The sequence below is a fragment of the Macaca mulatta genome, chromosome 1, assembly GCF_049350105.2.
Source record: "Macaca mulatta isolate MMU2019108-1 chromosome 1, T2T-MMU8v2.0, whole genome shotgun sequence".
Classification (NCBI taxonomy): Eukaryota; Metazoa; Chordata; class Mammalia; order Primates; family Cercopithecidae; genus Macaca; species Macaca mulatta.
The window spans coordinates 31,433,483-31,452,904 of NC_133406.1; the positions used below are offsets into that span (position 1 = coordinate 31,433,483).

Genomic DNA, 19,422 nt, shown 5'->3' on the forward strand with positions numbered 1-19,422 from the left:
GAAAACTATGCAACAAAAAAATCGTATCATGCAACCTGAGGAACCCCCTAAGATTCAAAATTTACTAAAATGAATGTCTGTGCACTATGAAACAAATCCTAAGCATATTAATGGATATAGTTCCAAGGAAAGAATGTGCAGACTGTATATCACTCATAGCAAAAAAAGGTCATTGTTATAAAGGCTACGAAGCTGGAATATTATTTGGTGAATACATCTTTATATAACACGTTGTCATTGCAAAATAGTAAACACCATCCTATTTGCTTCCCTAATCGGTATGCTAAACAGAGATTTAAGAACTTCCATTAAGTTCTTAAATTAAAGAAGCATTAAAACCTTGTTTTCCCTAAAAGTTAATGAAGAATTCTAAGACAAAGAACACACTCAAACCAAAAGAGAGGAAGGGAATGATAAAATAGTAAGGTAGTCCACCCGCATGATAATTATTTTAAATATTAACCACTCATCAGAGTGCCTTGAAGTGATGATTCTGTAGCTCTAGATAATTCTAGAGCCACATGAAAGATTTCATTTCACCTTCCCCCTCTCTTCCCACCATAACACTCACCATACTCAGTTCCCGTGTTCTCTTCCCAATTTCCCTTTCCACCTGGTGCAGTTCCAAGCTCAACTGCTCACTTGAGATCATTCCAGGCCATTTTGGAGGTGGCGGTGGTGGGGGCTGTGACTGGCCTGCCAGGGTGTTTGCCTCCCTCTGCAACACCAGTCTGTTACTAACAGCCTAGTGCATAAAGCCAAGCACAGAGAAAACTCAACACACTTCACACCATGCACAGAATAACCAGGCTCAATTCCACACCACAGCCTTAAGTAGCTTATCACCCAGCTATTTGCAACAAAAATAATGCAACTGTAAGACACTGTTCTCTTTGAGTACCATTTGAACAATAAAAGAACAAAACAGGGACATTTAAATTTAGTAAACAGTAATTTCATCTTAAGTATAAATTGCTCTTTGTATTTTCTGATTTGAAAGAGAAGTTGGCTGTGCATGGTGGCTCATGCCTTTAATTCTAGCACTTTGGGAGGCTGAGGTGGGAGGATCACTTGAGGCCAGGAATTTGAGACCCACCTGGGCAATACATCAAGACCTTGCCTCTACAAAAAAAAAAAAAAAAATTAGCCTAGGATGGTGGTGTGGGCCTGTAGTCCTAGCTACTAGGGAGGATCACTTGAGCCCAGGAGTTTAAGATTACAGTGAGCTATGATCATGCCACTGCACTCCATACACTCCAGCCTGGGCAACAGAGTGAGACCTTGTCTCTCAAAAAAAAAAAAAAAAAAAGGAAATGGAAGAAAAACAAGTCAACTACAGATGTGCATCTTTCCCCCTCTGTTTTTAATGGTAATTTTCTCTGAAGTAAATCCTATAACTTATTTCATTGAAACCTCAGTAATGGCAAGGACTTTTAACTGTACTGAGTTAAATATGTGGCAAGTTTCTAAATAATACTGATAGTCTTTTTGGACAGAAAATGTGCCTGGAAACTTTAAAACAAAAAACCATGCATTTGAGGATATGCAGTGATGCCTTATTGGGTAGAAGGTCTGAATCTTTAAAAAGTTAATGAACGAAAGATTGCCATAAGCAAACATAGCATTCTGTTTCTGTGACAGGAATCAGCAAGACATTTTGAATCAATGTAAATAAGCAATGGCAAAAGCAGACAAAATCTAAATATTACATAGATTTTTTAAAATTCCTAAATCTAATTGTGTACGTAGGGGCACAAGTCAGCTAAATGTTTCGAAAATAATCTCCTACTGGTCTTCCTAAAAAGAAAGTCTACTAAGAAAAAGTCTTATAACTTTTTTCCCCTCCAAAGTGATGGCTTACTTATTATTAAAGATTATGGTAGAAAGACAGACTAATGTTCTAACAGTACCATTTTTTCCTCCAGAAAGGACAATGTATTTATCATTAGAATGTCTTCAGTTTTCCATATTCAAAGAATATGTTCCAATGTAAAGGATGATATATAAACAAAACCTAGTCTTCCTTACGTGACACTTAAAAGATTTTTTAAATTCTTGTTTTTTTTTTTTGAGACAGGGTCTCACTCTGTCGCTCAGGCTGGAGTGCAGTGGCACCATCCGGGATCACTGCAGCCTTGACCTCCCTGGGCTCAGGTGATCCTTCTGCCTTCAGCATCCTGAGTAGCTGAGACTACAGGCATGCACTACCATGCCTGGTGAATTTTTGCACTTTTTGTAGTGAAGGGATTTTGCCATGTTGCCTGGGCTGGTCTCAAACTCCTGAGCTCAAGCAATCCGTCTGCCTTGGCCTCCCAAAGTGCTGGGATTACAAGCACGAACCACCACATTTAAAAAAATTCTTTAGTTTTGTTTTTCTAAGTGTCAGGCAGCATGATGGAAAGAACACTGAATCTGAAATATGAAGACTTGAGTTCATGTTTCAATTTTTGAGAAACTCATATACTTCAATCAAAAAAGGAAAACAATACCACCTGTCTAACCTACCTATTAGCGATATTGTAAGGGTCAAATAAGATAAATGGTAGTGATTTTTAAATGGTACAGAACTACATAAATGAAAAGTGTTATTATTCTTATTACACTGGAACTATGTTTTATTTTTTAAGTCAAAGTTCTTTTTTTTTTTTTTGAGACTGAGTCTCACACTGTAGCCTGGGCTGGAGTGCAATGGCGCGATCTCGGCTCACTGCAACCTCTGCCTCCTGGGTTCACACGACTCTCCTGCCTCAGCCTCCTGAGTAGCTGGGATTACAGGCGCACACCAGCATGCCCAGCTAATTTTTCGTATTTTTAGTAGACATGGGGTTTCACTATGTTGGCCAGACTAGTCTTAACTCCTGACCTCATGATCTGCTTGCCTCGGCCTCCCAAAGTGCTGGGATTACAGGGGTGAAATCCCGTCTTTACTAAAAATACAAAAATTAGCTGAGTATGGTGGTGTACATCTATAATTCCAAGTACTCAGTAGGTGAGGCAGGAGAATCACATGAACCCAGGAGGTGGAGGTTGCAGTGAGTTGAGATCACGCCCCCTCACTCCAGCCTGGGCAACAGAGCAATACTCTGTCTCAAAAAACAAAAAACAAAAAGCAAAAACAAACAAACAAACAAACAAAACTTAAATGTGCCATCAGGGAATACAAGCTCCTGTTGGGAAATTTTAGGTAATCTGTTTTCTATTCTTAGGTAGTAGAAATTTTACGTTTTCTATTGTCCCAGAGCTAAACCCAGTATTGAATTCTTTGAAGAATGGAAACCTACACTAACTCCTAAGAAATAGACCTTAAAGTTTTTTGTTCATAGTGCCTCAAAAGTTCCTGTTTAAAATCTCTGAGAACCCTTCAAAAATTGGAACAAAAATGGCTCTCTAGGCTGGTACCTCTAGTCCACGTAGCTGGGTCTGCTGGCTAATCTGATGGTTCAATTGTTGCAATTCTAGTCGTAGCTGTTCTCTCTCAGCAGATGGAAGGGGTTTTCCATGACTGGCCACTTCTGACATAGATATTCTCTCCCTTTGGTTAGAAAGAAAGTGTGAAGTAAATTTTAACATTTCATTTTGTTAAGATATTACTGACCAGAAAAACAAAAAGAAGTTGCATAATTTTAAAGGTTTCTACATGTCTATTCAAGTAAAAAGAATGACTCATACCTCTCACTGAAGTGTCCCTGAGAAGCTATGTTTTGATGAGGTGAATATGGAGAACCTCCCCAGCCACCGTGGGTTCCATATGGACTATAATCTGTAAGAGAATGATTTATTATGGTATGAGATAATTCACAGATTTGATTCTTCTTTTAAGGTACTCACAATCTAAAAGACATCAGGGTATTGCATACACAGATATCTGGTATCTACCTTAAATGGCCAGATTTTTAAAATTCTTTAACTTTGTTTTTCTAAATGTCAGGCAGCATGATGCTGGGTGCTGATACATGTTTGTTTCTTCCCCAATGAACTTTCAGTCTTTGTAGTTTTTCTTCCAAATTACTGTATAATGAGAATGTTATTCCCCCATATAGCAATGAAGCTATTTGAGGTGGGGGTGGGATGGGGAAGAAACATTAGGAAAGCTTCACATATAGACATTTAATTTCAATTTCAGTTTATATACCTAAAATTCACTGGGTTATATTACCTTTCTTACAGGGATGATTCCCTGGAAAGTTTGAAAATTACTGCCTTGCAAGATTACTAAAAACACTGATAGTAAATGGGGAGCAGGGGTAATGCTGAAAGTCAAGATTATGAACCCTTTAGGTCAGCTTACCTTTGAGATTCTTACCTGAAATGTTAATAGATTTTGTAGGAGCTCCCTGAGGTGCCATAGCCTGCATTGGACCAGCACCCTGATATATAGTTTTGGAAGTTCGCGAGATGGCACCAAACCGAGACACTGTTGGTCGGTCTCCAAATGGGATGAGGTCATCATCACTGGTTTCTGCTGCTCTTCTCTGAAGATCTAATCGCTGGTCCCTCATTCCTTTACTCTCCACATTCTGATAAAAAAGCAAAATGAGAAATCTACCCCACACTCAGATCGCTCTGTAACCTAATTTTTTCTAGATCTGTAATAAGGTTAAAGATGAGTACAACACTCTTACTGGTAAGACTAAAATCATTAGTTACCTTTGGTTGTTTTTATGTAACACTGGTTTTTAAACCTCTGAGGTGAGGGGCGACAGGGTCCCACTCTGTTGCCCAGGCTGGAATGTAGGGGCACTATCATGGCTCACTGCATCCTCAACCTCCTGGGCTCCAGTGATCCTCACACCTCAGCCTCCCAGGTAGCTGGGACTATAGGCATGTACCACCATATTCAGCTAATTTTTTTTTAATTATTTATAGAGATGAGGTCTCCCTATGTTGACCAGGCTGGTCTCAAACTCCTGGGCTCAAGCAATCCTCCTGCCTCAAGTTCAACCTCCCAGAGTGCTGGGATTATAGGTATGAGCTACTGCACCTGACCTAAGAAATACATTTTTAAAATTTATGGGAGGCCATTGTTTTGGACTAAGCTCCTGCACTAAGCCCCAAGACACCAGATCAAAGCAGAATGTAATCACTTGTGCTAGATGCCACAAAATCAAACTGAACTTGAAAATGCGTCAGTTTTCCAAAAAACAGGAGATTCACAGCAATCAATCATAAGAGGATCACTCAATTAGAACTGGTAAGTCCCTTCTGCTTTAGTCCTATAAGAAAAATAACTTTGAAACAGCTAATCTGAGTTTTGTTCCTTTTCTCTGTTTAGCTCATTAGAGCATATTTCTATTTCATAGATGAAATGCTTCCTGATTAATCAATCACTAATAAAAGCCAATTCAATCTTTAAGAAATACATATATATAATGATCTAGTGTGTGTGTGTATATATATATATGCATACAAATATATATTTATCCCTATATAATGTTACACACATATATAGACACACAAATATATAATTTGCATGCACATTAACATTTGAGAAATACTAGATTAGACTTCTTTCACCTATTTGGGAGATTTTCAATTTCCTCCCAAATTTCAAGTCCTCTAGATTGGACTGCAACTTTTTGTTTGTTTTTGAGACAGGGTTTTGCTCTGTCACCAGGTTGGAGTGCAGTGGTGTGTGAGCCTCAACCTCCTGGGCTCAAGCAATCCTCCTGCCTCAGCTTCTCAAGTAGCTGGGACCACGGGCGTGCACCACCACACCTGGCTAATTAAAAACATTTTTGAGGAGATGGGGTCTTGCTATGTTGCCCAGGCTGGTCTTGAACTCCTGGGTTCAAACAATCCTCCCACCTTGGCCTCCCAAAGTGCTGGCGTTACAGGTGTGAGTCACCATGCCTGGCCCAAACTTTTTAATTCTTTACTGATTTAAGAAAATGAGTTTTGTTTTGCTAATACTCGTGTTACTTTAATATAATAACCCTTTTTGAAAGCCAAGTACAAGGCAAACATTCCTGCCTAATTTCCCCTCATTTCTTTCCAATAAGAGCCTTATTACAGCCCAAAAACAATGCTTCTGTAATCCTACTGCAAAAAAAAAAAAAAAAAAAAAGATTTATTTTGCTTTTTCTCCCTCTAAAACTCTATTTTTTTGGGGGGGGGGGCGGGGCTGGCATATAATCATATTTATGCTATTAGATATCACTTCACTCATTTACAGTGGTTATCAGCACCCAAATCTTTTTCTTATGGCAAATGTTGGTCTTTTCTTAACCACCTGGAAAAGTATTTATCCATGAAAATCTATATAACCTAGGAAAAACCTATACAATATCTTACTAACTCTGTTAAGAGTAATAAGGACAAATGGGTTAAGAATAGTCAAGGTATACCATACCATTCAGCAATACCATTCCTTTTTTTTTTTTTTTTTGAGATGGAGTCTCACTCTGTCATCTAGGCTGGAGTGCAGTGGCACAATCTCAGCTCACTGCAACCTCTGCCTCCCGGGTTCATGCCATTCTCCTGTCTCAATCTCCCAAGTACCTGGGATTACAGGCTCCTGCTACCATGCCCAGCTAATTTTTGTGTATTTAGTAGAGATGAGGTTTTGCCATGTTGGCCAGGCTGGTCTCAAACTTCTGACCTCAAGTGATCCACCTGCCTTGGCCTCCAAAAGTGCTGGGATTACAGGCATGAGCCACAGTGCCCAGCTAGCAAGACCATTTCTAAGTGTAACTTTCATGCACGTGAAGACATATATACATAAGAATGTTTGTTGGAGTACCATACATAATAGTGAAAGATCAAAAATAGCCTAAATGTCCACTAATACAAAAAGAAATCATTGTATGGTATCATTTATACAGAATATCTTGCAAAAGTAGCTAAAATCAATAATCCTGAGCTACAGATATAAATATGGGCTGGGCATGGTGGCGCACACCTGTAATCCCAGCATTTTGGGAGGCCGAGGAGGGCAGATCACCTGAAGTCAGGAGTTTGAGACGAGCCTGACCAACATGGCAAAACTGTGTCTCTACTAAAAATACAAAAAAATTAGCCAGGCATGGTGGTATGTGCCTGTAGTCCCAGCTCCTCGGGAGGCTGAGGCAGGAGAATCGCTTGAACTCAGGAGGCGGAGGTTGTAGTGAGCTGAGATCATGCCACTGCACTCCAGCCTGGGTGACAGAGTGGAACTCTGTCTCAAAAAAAAAAAAAAAAAAAAGACACAATTTAAAAGCAATGCTGAGTGAAAACATGAAAATACAAGCTGAAGTGTATAATTTATATAAGGTCTATAAACATATAAAACAACATTGTTTAGGAATAGTATAAAATTATCCATGGCCAGGCGCACTGGCACACACCTGTAACTACAGCACTTTCAGAAGCAGGAGAATCCCTTGAGCCCAGGAGCTCAGGACCAGCCTGTTCTGCCTAGGCGACATAGCAAGACCTCATCTCTACCAAAAAAAAAAAAAAAAAAAAAAAAATTAGCTGAGCATAGTATCACACATCTGTGTCCCAGCTACTTGGGAGGGTGAGGTGGGAGGATCACTTGAGTCCAGGAGCGTGAGGCTGCAGTGAGCTGTGATTGTGACACTGCACTCCAGCATGAGGAAGATCCTGTCTTAAGGGGAAATAAAATTATCCATGAAAATGATAAATACTAAACTCAGGATAGAGATTACTGACAGGGAATGAAAGAGGGAGAAAAACGAGACTTGGGAAATATATACAGGGGGATATACTTCTTGAAAATTGTATTTCTTTAAAAAATAAAAAGGCAATGAAGATACTATCCAAGTAGGGTAGCTCATGCCTGTAATCCCAGCACTTTGGGAGGCAGAGGCGGTAGGATCACTTGAGGCCAGGAGTTTAAGATCAGTCTGGGAAACATAGCAAGACCCCATCTCTACAAAATTTTTTAAATTAGCTGGGTGTGGTGGCATGCACCTGTAGTCCTAGCTACTCAGGAGGATCACCTGAGTTCAGGAGTTTGAAGTAACAGTGAGCCATAATCATGTCACTACACTCCACCCTGCGTGATGAAGATCGATCCTATTGCTATAAAGAGATAAGCTGAAGCTGGGCATGGTGGCTCACACCTGTAATCCCAGCACTTTGGGAGGCCGAGACAGGTGGATCACTTGAGGTCGGGAGTTCAAGACCAGCCTGACCAACATGGAGAAACCCCGTCTCTACTAAAAAATATGGCTGGGTGTGGTGGCATGCACCTGTAGTCCTAGGTACTCAGGAGGATCTCCTGAGTTCAGGAGTTTGAGGTTACAGTGAGCCATAATCACGTCACTGCACTCCACCCTGGGTGACAAAGATCGATCCTATCTCTATAAAAAGAGATAAGATGAAGCTGGGCACAGTGGCTCATGCCTATAATCCCAGCACTTTGGGAAGCCGAGGCGGGTGAATCACTTGAGGTCGGGAGTTCGAGACCAGTCTGACCAACATGGAGAAACTCCGTCTCTACTAAAAAATACAAAATTAGCCGGGTGTGGTGGTGCATGCCTGTAATCCCAGCTACTCCGGAGGCTGAGGCAGGAGTATCACTTGAACCTGGGAGGTGGAGGTTGCGGTGAGCCGAGATTGCACCATGGCACCCCAGTCTGGGCAACAAGAGTAAAAGTCTGTCTCAAAAAAAAAAAAAAAAGAGAGAGAGATAAGATTTTGATAATATTTTAACTTGGTTATTAGAAACACTGGTGTTACATGATTTTTCACTAAAGAATAAAATAACCCAAGTATTAAATTTCAGCATCTTAGAGTTCACTTGAAGCTGAGCAGCTGTAATTCTGACTCAAATACTACTCTCGTTCACTAGATTCAACTTTGTTATTTAAACTTCAGAGTTGTGAAAAATAATTTTTTTTTTTGAGAATTTTTTTTTGAGACGGAGTGCCACTTTGTCGCCCAGGCTGGAGCGCAGTGGCACAATCTTGGCTCACTGCATGTGCTGCCTCCCGGGTTCACACCATTCTCCGTGAAGAAGAATTTTAACTTATTTGGTGAAGGGGTCCAAGATCCTAATTAATTATGTAAAATAATTTAATCTGGGTACTAAACAATTGTTGAGAAATTGCTATTTGCACAGAAATATAATAAATGCTCTGTCTCGGTAAGTATTAAAAGATTTTTATTTACATCTAAATGAATCAAAAACCTGTACTGCTTAAAGATAACTCAATTGCAGAGTATAGAATATGGTCTGAAACTCTTAAGCAAAGCTGAATTATTTGTGCCTAAATGGTAATGGGTGAAAATTTATTTGGTTTATCTTGATTTGTATTAATTATTGCTTGGCTGTTACACATACCATCATTTCCACACTCCCTGCTGCCACAACATCTTTGGGTTTTGCATCTTTGGTTCCAATGTAGGAGCCGATGGTGTCACATGACCAGGGAGAGTATTGGCTATAATCATTTCCTTTGTATTTCCCAGCTACCTTCAAGTCTTCATCCAAAAACTACAGATGGAGAAAGAAAAAATAAAAGAAAAAGAAAAAGAAACAGGAAATGGGTCTATGAATAACAAGATAGAGAAAGCAGGGAATTTCTTAGAACATTGTGCTGAAGCAACATAATGATGATTCTTCGATTTTTAAGTGCCACAATAGAAGATTTTTGTAAACTATGAAAAATATAAAATAAGTGAAGAGTGATTTTTAGCTTTCAGTTTTTGTTTTGTTTTGTTTTTTTACCTTAGCAGAAGGTAAAAAAAAAAAAAAAAAGAAAAGAAAAAAGATAATTCAATATCCTTCCAGGAATCAGGCTAGGATTTTATGGGTTTGCTCATCCTTTTCTTCATTAGATCAGTAAACATTTAAGCATATATGTACCAAGCCATAGTTTTGTTAGACCCTCCTCAATGTTTCTTTCAATAAAATCAAGGTAAACAAGAACATTAAAAATTTTGATTTTTATAGTACATGATGATGTAGTAACTTTTTACTGAAATCTCTTTAATAGCAATAATTCATATCTTGAATAAATTCTGCTTCTTAGGTTGATTCAATGAGATGAAAAGGATGTCTAATTTTTATCTTTTCAAGATAAGTTCTTCAGTCTAAAAACAGAATAGCTATTCTAAGGCTAATATATTTTCACTAAAATTGCAACATTCACATTTATAAAATGTTTTACATTTTCAAAATGTTTTCACGTATACTACCTAATAAGCTCCTAAATCCATAATAGACAACACAGGTGATATGACCAAGGCTATACCAGTATAGGGCAGTGCTAGGACTATAACTTTAATGTTTCTTTCATTTTATCACAAGACATATATACACTGATATCTAGGGGTATCAGTGTTCATACTAAAAACATCTCTTTGCTGAGTTATCATTGTTGGCCTTCTGCACTGACATAGTAGTATCATTCACTGTCAACCACTCTTCATTGGTATTGGTTCATTTAAGTGGATCTATGCCTCCCACTATACTAAAAACATCTCTTTTCTGAGTCATCATTATTGGCCTTCTGCACTGACACAGGGTCTGCTGATCACTAGTATCACTCATTGCCAACCACTCTTCTGCTTCTATTATTCATAACCTTTTCCCTTTTCTTTGTCCTACTATTATTTTTAAAAAAAATTTTACGCTTTTTTATTTTTCTTCTACTTATTAAACTTTAGATAGAACAGCTAACTTTTAAAACACATGACCTACCAATTACAGTGCTCCTTTTTTTTGAGACGGTGTATCGCTCTGTCACCCAGGATGAAGTGCAGTGACATGATCTCCGCTCTCTGCAACCTCTGCCTCCCAGGTTCAAGCCATTCTCCTGACTCAGCCTCCCAAGTAGCTGGGATTACAGGTGCGTACCTCTACACCTGGCTAATTTTTGCATTTTTAGTAGAGACAGGGTTTCACCATGTTGGCCAGGTTCGTCTGGAACACCTGACCTCAGGTGATCCACCTACCTCAGCCTCCCAAAGTGCCGGGATTACGGGTGTGAGCTACCACGCCTAGCCAAGAGTGCTCCTTTTTTAAATCTCTGACTGTAGTATATTATATGCAGCTATTTAAATGAATGAGATAAATTTATATACTGACATACAAAGACAGCCAGGAAAATGGATTAGGTAAAAACAAAAACAAAGGCAAAACAGACATAAAACCAAGATGTATTTACTAAATGATCCTATTAAAAAATAATAATGAGGCTGGGCAAGGTGGTTGACATCTGTAATCCCAGCACTTTGGGAGGTCGAGGCAGGCAGATCACCTAAGGTCGGGAGTTCAAGACCAGCCTGGCCAAGGTGGTAAAACCCTGTCTCTACTAAAAATATAAAAATTAGTTGGGTGTGGTGGTATATGCCTGTAGTCCCAGCTACTCAAGAGGTTGAGGCAGGAAAATTGCTTGAACCTGGGAGGCAGAGTTGCAGGGAGCCAAGTTTGCACCACTGCACTCCAGCCTGGGCAACAGAGTGAGATTCTGTCTCAAAAAGAAAAAAAAAAAAAAAAGTAATAACAATAACAATAAAGACATCCAACAATCCCACTACTGGGCATTCATCTAAAGGAAAATAAATCAGTATATGAAGGGATATTTACACCCTCATGTTTTATTCCCAACAGCCAAGATACAGAATCAACCGAGGTGTACAGCAACAGATGAACTGATAAAGAAAATGCGGTATATATACAATGAAATATTATTCAGACATAAAAAAGAATAAATCCTGTCATTTGCAGCAACCTAGATGAGCCTGGAGGACAACACATTAAGTGAAATTGGTTAGGCACAGAAAGATAAATATTTCATGTTCTCACTCATATGTGGGAGCTAAAAAGTTGAGTCACAGAAGTAGAGAGTGGAACTGTGGTTATGAGAGACTAGAAAGGGAATGGAGGGAGGCAAGGGGAGACAGAGCTTGGTTAATAGATACAAAATTATAGCTACATAGGAGGAATTACTTCTAGCATTCTATAGCCCTGCAGGGTGAATACAGTTAATAATTTACTATATATTTTCTAAAAGCCAGAAGAGAGGATTGTTTTTCCTGATTTGAAAAAATTATGCTTTTTTTTTTTGAAGAAAACTTTTAACATCATAAACTGATCTTTATATACAATTTTATTCATTATTTCTATAGACCAATTCAATTCAGGTTTATTTACTTATTTAACAAATGACATAAAAAATGTGGGCTGGGCATGGTGGGTGGATTGCTTGAGCCCATGAGTGTGAGATCAACAGCCTGGGCAACACAGCAAGACCCTGTCTCTTTTTTAAGAAAATAGAAACATTTTTTAAAAAGTTTTCCACTTAGGATCTTGGAAGTCAAAATAAAATGGAAAGTATCTAGGACAGATTGACAAAAGAAACAAATATCAACAAAATAATTTTCAATTTGATGAAGAAAGAAACCACAATCTTAGGCTGGGCATGGTGGCTCGCACCTATAATCCAGCACTTTGGGAGGCCAAAGCGGGCGGATCATGAGGTCAGGAGTTCAAGACCAGCCTGGCCAACATAGTGAAACCCCATTCCTACTAAAAATACAAAAAATTAGGCAGCATGGTGGCGGGCGCCTGTAATCCCAGCTACTCAGGGGGCTGAGGTAGGAGAATCGCTTGAATCTGGGAGGCGCAGGTTGCAGTGAGCCAAGATCACACCATTGCACTCCAGCCCAGGTGACAGTGTGACATTCCATCTCAAAAAAAAAAAAAAGAAAGAAAGAAACCACAATCTTCATACAACAACAACAACAACAACATCAGGTTTGCAGTAAGAGATGTGGCTTTTTTTTTTTTCTACAGGCGTGAGCCACCGCGCTGGGCCGATTTATAAAGGAAGCTTGAGATAAACATTGTCAACAATGTTGTAGATATGAAAAGCAAGGACAACAGCAGATCTGCCCAGCATTTTTCCTTGAAATAAAATCTGAAGATATTTATTTAGCCCACAAGAAGAATGTTATTTATACAATGTTATATAATGCAAAAATTGACAATTAAAATATAACACTGCTCTCTTCTTCAAAGAAAAGTTGGATGACTGGCCGGGCACAGTGGCTCATGCCTGTAATCACAGCACTTTGGGAGGCTGAGGTGGCTAGATCATCTGAAGTTAGGAGTTCGAGACCAGCCAACATGGTGAAACCCCGCCTCTACTAAAAATACAAAAATCAGCCTGGCATGGTGGTACATGCCTGTAATCCCAGTTACTCAGGAGGCTGAGGCAGGAGAATCGCTTGAACCAGGGAGGTGGAGGTTGCAGTGAGCCGAGGTCGTGCCACTGCACTGTAGCCTGGGCAATAGAGCAAGAGTCTGTCTCAAAAAAAAAAAAAAAAAAAAAAAAAGAAAAGAAAAAGAAAAGAAAAGTGGGATGACTGTTCTGAATGACTTAAAAGCTACCTGCCTACCAGTCAAAGGATGACTGAAACTCTCTGGAAGCATCCTGCATTTCTGTAGCCTTGACCTTGCAGTGGCAAGTATCACATACACAATTGTCCAAGGAAGAGAGGATTTTGAATGTTCCCAATATAAATAAAAGGTAAATGTTTGAGATAATATGCTAATTACTCTGCTTTGATCATTGCATATTGTATATGTGTATTGACGTATCACTTTGGGAGGCCGAGGCAGGTGGATCACCTGAGGTCAGGAGTTTGAGACCAGCCTGACCAACATAGAGAAACCCTGTCTCTACTAAAAATACAAAATTAGCTAGGCGTGGTGGCGCATGACTATAATCCCAGCTCCTCAGGTGGCTGAGGCAGAAGAATCACCTGAACCCGGGAGGAAGAGGTTGCGGTGAACCGAGATCGTGCCATTGCACTCTAGCCTGGGCAACAAGAGTGAAACTCCATCTCAAAAAATAAAAATAATAAAAAAAAATATCACTCTGTATCCCATAAACTTGTACAATTATAATGTGTCTACTAGAGAGATGTTAGTTCATGCACAGAAAGAAGGTGAAATATATATAAAAAGTTTAAATATATAATAAACAGTGGTTATAGAAAATGAGATTTTGGAGAAACTTCTCTTTCTATATCATGTATTTCCATAATGTATGAATTTAGTACAATTATACACAGGTTGTTTTATTTATTTATTTTTAAATTTTTGCTGAGAAGGAGTCTCGCTCTGTCGCCCAGGCTGGAGTGCAGTGGTGTGTGATCTCGGCTCACTGCAACCTCTGCCTCCTGGGTTCAAGCAATTCTCCTGCCTCAGTCTCCCAAATAGCTGGGATTACAGGCGCCCACCATCATGCCTGGTTAATTTTTGTATTCAGGTTGTTTATAATCAGAACTGAGGTTTAAATATGTATCTTTGTATCTCAGTAACTAAAATAATACTAGATAATGTTCCTTAATAGCCAGGCATTATTATAATTTTTATTAGGAGTAAAAATAACAATAATAAATATGAATTGTTTACTGAATGCCTGCTACATACCAGATGCCTTATGTTTCATCTTCACCATACCACTATGAGGTAGGCTTTCCTATGTTTGATTTATAAATGAAGAAACTTGCACCTCAGGGTTCAGGGATGATAAGTAATTTTAAAAAGATCACAGTGAAGGACACAACTGAACCTCAAAGTTTCCTATGTTTGATACCAAAAACTGCTCACTTTTCACAATGTCATATTGTTTTCCACATTTCTTATAAAACAATATAGCATAACAAAGTTCCAGGGTGTACTCTAATAAAGAATTTTTGAAAAAATATCACACCTGTTTTTTTTTTTTTTTTCCTCTAACTTTTTTGAGACAAGGTCTTTGTTACTCAGGCTGGAGTGCAGTAGCACAATCATAGCTCATTGCAGCATGGACCTCCCAGGTTCAAGCAATCCTCCCACCTCAGCCTCCCAAGAAGCTGGGACTGGAGGCGTATCCCACCACACCTGGCTAATTTTTATTTTTAAATTTGTAGGAATAGGGTCTATGTTGCTCAGACTGGTCTTGAACTCCTGGGCTCAAGTCATCTTCCCACCTCAGCCTCCCAAAGTATGGGATTACAGGTGTGAACTACTACACACCTGGCTGTTTTTACTTTACAAATAAAACTACATTAATAGAAGACATTGTGACTTTACTAATAACCTACGTTTTTGTGGAAAACTCATCCAAAGTGTTTAGATGGGAAAACTAGATATTGTGAACAACTTCTATTTAGTAGAACTTCCTTCATACTTCCTTCATTCCTTCCTTCAACTTCCTTCATACACCCAACAAGACACTATTTACTATGTGTGATGTACTTCTCCATTTTCATTTATTATTCATGATTTGTCAGTTAGTAACGGTTAGAATTGTAATTCTATACATAAAGGATGAAAGACAAGTTCCTTACATAGTATCAACTGTAATCCTGAGAAAACTTACTTGATTATTAAAAAAAAAAAAAACAAAACTATAAGCTAAAGCAGTATGTACAACCAACAAAACAAATACGATTACTTTAAAGTTGGATTTTTTGGGCTGGGCGCAGTAGCTCATGCCTGTAATCCCAGCACTTTAGGAGGCCAAGGCGGGTAGATCATTTGAGGTCAGTTCGAGACCAGCCTGGCCAACATGGTGAAACCCCATCTTGGCCGGGCGCGGTGGCTCAAGCCTGTAATCCCAGCACTTTGGGAGGCCGAGGCGGGTGGATCACGAGGTTAGGAGATCGAGACCATCCTGGCTAACATGGTGAAACCCCGTCTCTACTAAAAATACAAAAAACTAGCCGGGCGTGGTGGCGGTCGCCTGTAGTCCCAGCTACTCGGAGGCTGAGGCAGGAGAATGGCGTGAACCTGGGAGGCGGAGCTTGCAGTGAGCCGAGATCGCTCCACTGCACTCCAGCCTAGGTGACACAGCGCGAGACTCCGTCTCAAAAAAAAAAAAAAAAAAAAAAAGAAACCCCATCTCTACTAAAAATACAAAAAAATTAGCTGCGTGTGGTGGCACATGCCTATAATCCCAGTTACTGGGGGAGGCTGAGGCAGGAGAATCGCTTGAACCCAGGAGGCAGAGGTTGCAGTGAACCAAGATCACACCACTGCACTCCAGCCTGGGCAACAGGGCAAGACTCCGTCTCAAAAAAAAAAAAAAAAAAAAAAAGTTGGCCTTTTGAAAAGACGAACAAAATTGATAAATCCTTAGCAGGACTGACAAAAAAATTTACCAATATAGAACTAGAAAAACGAACATCACTGTAGACCATATAGACATTAACATAATAAGACAACACTTATTCACCATAACTAGTAGCACTGTCGTACAGAAATACAAAGAAGCTGACTCCCCAAATTATGGTTATTGCCCTGTGATACATTAACCAGCTTTTTTAAAAGCAATCTTATTTGACTGTTGTTTTTCTCTGATTTTCACTATCTATATTTATGTGTCTTTCCCATTCATTAAACCAACTTTTCTGGCTGGTCTCCTCATTACTGAGTTAAATAAATCTTTGATATGTCTTACTTATTTAAAACAATTCTGAAACTAGGATTAAAGTTTCATAAATATGATAAAGATTTTCTACCAAAAAGCCTACAACATAATGGTAAATTATTATTAAAAGCTCCATTTACTCAAAGATTAGAAAGGAGTCAAGAATATGTGTTACAATCACTTCTATTCAGCATTATGCTGGAGTCCAAAATAATAAGACAAAGACAAGACAAAAGGATTAAAAAGGGGAAAAAAGATTATTCAGAGGACATAATTGTGTGCATAGAAAATTCAAAAGAATCTACTAACAGTATTATAATTAAGAAAGAAATTTAGCAAGCCTGCTGAATAGAAAGGTCAATACAAAAAATCTATTTCTCTATATTAATAATAGAAAATAAAAATTTCCAAACAATTCTATTTAAAATAGTTTCAAAAAACAATGATTATCTAGGAATAAATTCAATGTAAGATGTGCAAGACACTGAGTATGAAATATAAAGAAAATTCAAATAAATGAAGGGGTATATGATGTTCAAAGAGACTTGATATTAGAAAGATGTCACTTCTCAGCTGGGCACGGTGGCTTACGCTTGTAATCCCAGTACTTTGGGAGGCCGAGGCGGGCAGATCACCTGAGGTCAAGAGATCGAGACCATCTTGGCCAACAGGGTGAAACCCCAGTGCTACTAAAATACAAAAAACTAGCCGGGCATGGTGGCTCATGCCTGTAGTCCCAGCTACTTGGGAGGCTGAGGCAGAAGAATCACTTGAACCCAGGAGGCGGTGGCTGCAGTGAGCTGAGATGGCACCATTGCACTCCAGCCTGGCGAAAGAGCAAGACTCTGTCTCAAAAAAAAGAGAAAAATGTCACTTCTCATCATGTTGATCTAAGGCAACACTGTCTAGGCCTGGCGTGGTGTCTCACACCTTAATCCCAGCACCTTGGAAAGCTGAGGTGGGAGGATCACCTGAGGTTAGCAGTTCGAGACCAGTAAGGCCAACATGGTGAAGCCCTGTCTCCACTAAAAATACAAAAATTATAGTTGGGCGTGGTGGTGCACGCCTGTAATCTCAGTTACTCAGGAGGCTGGGGCAGGAGAATCACTTGAACCCAGGAGGTGGAGGTTGCAATGAATTGAGATTGCACCACTGTACTCTGGCCTGGGTGACAGAGTGAGACTCCGACTCAAAAAAAAAAAAAAAAAAGATACTAAAATTAACTAGGAGTGGTGGTGTGCACCTGCAGTCCAAGCTACTTGGGAGGCTGAGGCATGAGAATTGCTTGAACCTGAGAGGCAGCAGTGAATGAAAATTGCGCCATTGCACTCCAGCCTGGGCGACAGAGTGAGACTCTGTTTCAAAAAAATAAACAAATAAATATAAAGCAACACTAATAAAAATATAATGCGATCCACACATACAATTAAAACATTTTTGTGGCCACATTAAAAACATTTAGTGGCCATATTAAAAACAAAAACAGGTGAAATTAATTTTAACAATTTTATTTAATCCAATATATCAAAAATATTAATGAATTTTACATTTTTGGTATGAAATTCTTGAATTCAGTGTGTATTTTATCACTATAGTACATCTGAACTTAAACTAGCCACATATTACATGTTCAACAGCCACATGTGGCTAGTGGCTACCATATTGGACAGCACAGATTTAGAGATCTGATGTAATCCTAATCAAAACTGGAGCAGATGTTTTTGTGGAAATCAACATACTGATTCTTGAAAAATAACAATACTAGAAAATATAACCACCACATATTGAGACTTATTATAGAACTACACGAAGAGAATGTGGCATTGGTTCAAGGATAGAAATAGATTGATGGGCCGGGCGCGGTGGCTCACGCCTGTAATCCCAGCACTTTGGGAGGCCGAGGCGGGCGGATCACAAGGTCAGGAGATCGAGACCACGGTGAAACCCTGTTTCTACTAAAAATACAAAAAATTAGCCGGGCGCGGTGGTGGGCGCCTGTAGTCCCAGCTACTCAGGAGGCTGAGGCAGGAGAATGGCGTGAACCCGGGAGGCGGAGCTTGCAGTGAGCCGAGATTGCGCCACTGCACTCCAGCCTGGGCGACAGAGCGAGACTCTGTCTCACAAAAAAAAAAAAAAAAAGAAATAGATTGATGGAAAAGAATAGGGTCAGGAAACATGTATGTGGTCACCTGATTATGATAAAGCAGGGCACCAGGGAAAGCATGCCGATTTCATTAAATTGTGCTGAGTCAATGCCTTACAGGAAAAAAAAAACAACCAAAAAAACACGGATCTTGACTCCTAATATATTACATTACATACATACAAAAATCAGTTCTAGATGGATTGCAGAGCTAAATGACAATAAACCTTTTAGAAGAAAACAGAAAAAAAAAAATCTTCATACGCATTGGGGATAGGCAAAGATGACCTAAACTGGACACACACACAAAAACACTGATAAATGAGACTAAAAATGATATGCTTACTTCTTCTGGATGAAAGGTAGGAGGCAAGGTTGGTGAAGGTGCAAAAGGAGGTGGAGAGATAACCTTTCTTTCCTCCAGCTGGGCCATTATTTCCTTTCGTCGGCGATGTAGTTCATCTAGACTAGGATGAGGCTGGGGAGGAGGAGGAAGCCGGCTATAAGGAGGTTCCTAAAAATAGAAAGATTAGTTAAAATTGAAGGAGAATTTCAGGACAGATTAATTCATTTAATATACTCAGCGTATATTTTAAGTTATGAAGCAGCTTGTATACCCTTCTTAACATTTGAAAACACCAACACTTAATAGAACAAAGTAAAACAAAACCCCCCAAACTCTCAAGATCTTCCAAATAGCTAAATTTAGGTTTTTTTTATTTGGTCATAATTTCCAAGTAGATCTAGAATTGTTAATTAAACATCTAAAGTTCAGAAACTAAGAATGGTTAATTGGGGGGAGGAGGCAGAATTTTTTTCTCATTAATAGTTAAAAAAAAAAAAAACCTACGCAAATTACGAAAAGATTAAAAAAAAAAGAAGCTCTCATAAAGAAGAAGTCATCAA

The 19,422-nt window shown here is 39.1% G+C and overlaps 1 protein-coding gene across 4 annotated transcripts in view; it reads right to left on the reverse strand.

Moving 5' to 3' along the window:
- Positions 1 to 19,422, reverse strand: part of RC3H1 (ring finger and CCCH-type domains 1) — a 91,823-nt gene that overhangs the window by 11,268 nt on the left and 61,133 nt on the right. For 2 of the 4 annotated variants that reach the window (XM_028850563.2, XM_028850562.2), the window contains exons 13-18: positions 18,863 to 19,030; positions 9,287 to 9,439; positions 4,304 to 4,517; positions 3,670 to 3,760; positions 3,400 to 3,532; positions 572 to 718 (exon numbers count right to left, since the gene is read on the reverse strand). In XM_028850563.2, coding sequence (XP_028706396.1) covers positions 572 to 718; positions 3,400 to 3,532; positions 3,670 to 3,760; positions 4,304 to 4,517; positions 9,287 to 9,439; positions 18,863 to 19,030 — 906 coding nt within the window. Of the gene's footprint in view, positions 1 to 571; positions 746 to 3,399; positions 3,533 to 3,669; positions 3,761 to 4,303; positions 4,518 to 9,286; positions 9,440 to 18,862; positions 19,031 to 19,422 lie in introns of all 4 variants that reach the window. The other 2 variants (XM_028850561.2, XM_028850560.2) reach the window with 1 other exon arrangement.